At 46.8% G+C, this 2,650-nt stretch overlaps 3 protein-coding genes across 3 annotated transcripts; all 3 read right to left on the reverse strand.

Annotated features, from left to right (window-relative positions):
• Window positions 1–210: 210 nt before the first annotated feature.
• LOC142612036 (uncharacterized) lies at window positions 211–948 on the reverse strand. The gene has a single exon (XM_075784167.1). The coding sequence runs from the start codon at window positions 946–948 to the stop codon at window positions 211–213; it is 738 nt and encodes a 245-aa protein (XP_075640282.1).
• Window positions 949–1,589: 641 nt separating this feature from the next.
• Window positions 1,590–2,000, reverse strand: LOC142612038 (uncharacterized). The gene has a single exon (XM_075784168.1). The coding sequence runs from the start codon at window positions 1,998–2,000 to the stop codon at window positions 1,590–1,592; it is 411 nt and encodes a 136-aa protein (XP_075640283.1).
• Window positions 2,001–2,066: 66 nt separating this feature from the next.
• Window positions 2,067–2,447, reverse strand: LOC142612039 (uncharacterized). Its single transcript, XM_075784169.1, has one exon. It carries the CDS (start codon window positions 2,445–2,447, stop codon window positions 2,067–2,069), a length of 381 nt encoding a protein of 126 aa, XP_075640284.1.
• Window positions 2,448–2,650: the final 203 nt, after the last annotated feature.

The raw sequence follows: 2,650 nt of genomic DNA on the forward strand, positions 1-2,650 counted from the left end.
CACCCTAATTTGGTGAATGAGGACCCTCTCCCCTTCCTTCTCAGTAAGCTTGTACAGATCTTTGACTAAGATCACCCGAGGTAAACCTTATGTCGAGGAGGTTGCAAGAGTGGCAAGAGAGTCAGTATGTGTGTTTCTGATCCTCGGGACTTGTTGTAGGGAGAAAGACTTAAACTCTGCCTGCAAGTGCTTGACACGGTTCATGTAGTCCTACATTCTTACGTCTCGGGCTTCTAGCTCCCCCTTCACTTGGCATACGACCAATCTCAAGTCTGAAAATATCTCCATTTCTCGTCCTTCCATCTTTTGTACCATAGTCATTCCTACCAACAGAGCCTCATACTCAACCTCATTGTTCGTGGCCGAGAAGCCTAGCCTTAAGGACTTTTCAATGGTGATTCGCTCAGGAGACACTATAACTAGCCCCACTCCTGATCCCCTCTGATTGGCTGCACCATCCACATACACCTTCCACAATGGAAGCTCCTGTATGACAACCATCACAACTGATTTTCCATCCATGCCCGACCTTTCCTCATTTTCTACCAACAAGGGTTCAGCAAACTTGGCCACCAAGTTTGCAAGGATTTGGCCCTTCACGGAAGTGCGTGGCATATATTTAATATCAAAACTCCTAGAATTGTCCCCCACTTTGCAATCCTCCCTTTGTAGTCCATTTTTTGAAGTAGTGATCGAAGGGGGAGTTGGGTTAGAACCACAACCGTGTGTGCCTGGAAGTAATGTGGAAGCTTTCGCGTAGCGTGCACTATTGCCAAAAATGGCCTTCTCCAGGGGTAGATAACGGACTTCTGCCTCATGTAGTGATTTACTCACATAATAGACTGGTTTTTGTGCCCCATTATCGGCTCGTACCAGTACCAGACTTACCGCGTGCGATGCTACTGCGATGTAGGCAAATAGAACCTCCTCCTCCTCGGGTTTGAACATAATGGATGGCTGAGGAAGATATTCCTTCAACTATCGGAAGGCCGAGGAACATTCCTCCATCCACTCAAACCCTTCCACTTGTGCAACAGCTGGAAGAAAGGTCGACACCTATCTACTGATTGGGAAATAAATCGGTTCAAGGCGGCATTCATTTTTGTTAATTTCTGGACTTCTTTGGGGTTCCGAGGGGGTTGTAGGTTGCTGATTGCCTTGATCTGATTAGGATCGACCTCAATCCCACGATAGGCAACCATATAGCCTAGAAACTTTCCAGAGCCGACATCGAAAGAACACTTTGAAGCATTAAGGCGCAGCTTGTGTTTTCTTAATATTCCAAAAATATTTTTGAGGTCGTTTACGTGCTCAGAGTCCACTTTACTCTTTACTACCATGTCATCTATATAGACTTCAATACATTTGTCCAGTTGAGGTTTGAACATTCTGGTCATCATTCTCTGATAAGTAGACCCTGCGTTCTTCAACCTGAAAGGCATTACCTTGTAATGATAATTCCCTATAGGCATGACAAAGGAAGTCTTCTCCTGATCCTCTAAGTCTAACAGTATCTGGTGATATCCCTGGAAGGCATCCAGGAAGCTCATCCGAGGATGGCCCATAGTTGCGTCTACTAGCTGGTCTATCTAAGGCAGTGGGAAGGGGTCCTTTGGGAAAACCTTATTTAAATCCGTGAAGTCCACATACACCCTCCATTTCCCACTTTTCTTCTTTACCACTATCGTATTGGCCAACCACTCAGGGTAAAACACCTCCTTAATGGCTCCAGCCCATTTAAGTTTGAGTACTTCTTCTTTGACGGCGTCGGAATGTACCTTGGATGAGCGCCAAGGTAGTTTCTTTTTTGGGGCGACAGATGGATTGACGTTTAAACGGTGGAAAATGAAGTCTGGATCCACCCCTGGAGCCTCGTAAGGGTTCCATGCAAATACATCAACATTTCTTTTAAGAAAATCTATTAGCTCCTCCCTCTCCCGAGGAGGGAGTTGAACGCCGACTGGAAAGAACTTCTCCTCATCGTTCCCAACAATAACCATTTCCAATTACTCACACTCTACCTCACTTTACACCACATCCATGGATACCACCGGCACCTTTGATTGTTATAGACCCTGCCCGCTAGGGGCTGAGGGCTCCCCTCCGCCTTGATGTCTGATTGCGGCCACCAAGCATTGTCTGGCCATAGATTGGCTTCCTACCAGCTTTTCGATCCGATCCCCAGATGGATATTTCACTTTCAAATGTTGAGTGGAGGGGACGACCTTCATGGCATGAAGCCAGGGTCTTGCCACAATGGCGGTGTATGGGGAGTAGGCATCCACCACAATGAAATCTACCTCCACTACTTCTGATCCTGCCTGCACAGGTAGTCTGATTTTCCCCTTTAGGATAACAATCTTTCCATCGAAACCCACCAGAGGGGAATCGTAGCTAGTTAGGTCCTCTGGCCTTAGCCTCAACCCCTTGTACAGATCGAGGTACATGGTTTCTACGCTGCTGCCCTAATCTGTTAGCACCCTTTTTACGTCATACCCCCAAATTCTTAGGGTAACCACTAGGGCATCATCATATGGTTGTGAGGTTCCAACTTTATCTTCGTCGGAAAAGCTCAAGGCTGGTCGGACTTCCACCCTACTCCTCTTCGGACCAGGAGTTAAGGCCTCAGCATGGCTGATCTATGGACATT

This window comes from Castanea sativa, chromosome 10, assembly GCF_040712315.1.
Source record: "Castanea sativa cultivar Marrone di Chiusa Pesio chromosome 10, ASM4071231v1".
Classification (NCBI taxonomy): domain Eukaryota; kingdom Viridiplantae; phylum Streptophyta; class Magnoliopsida; order Fagales; family Fagaceae; genus Castanea; species Castanea sativa.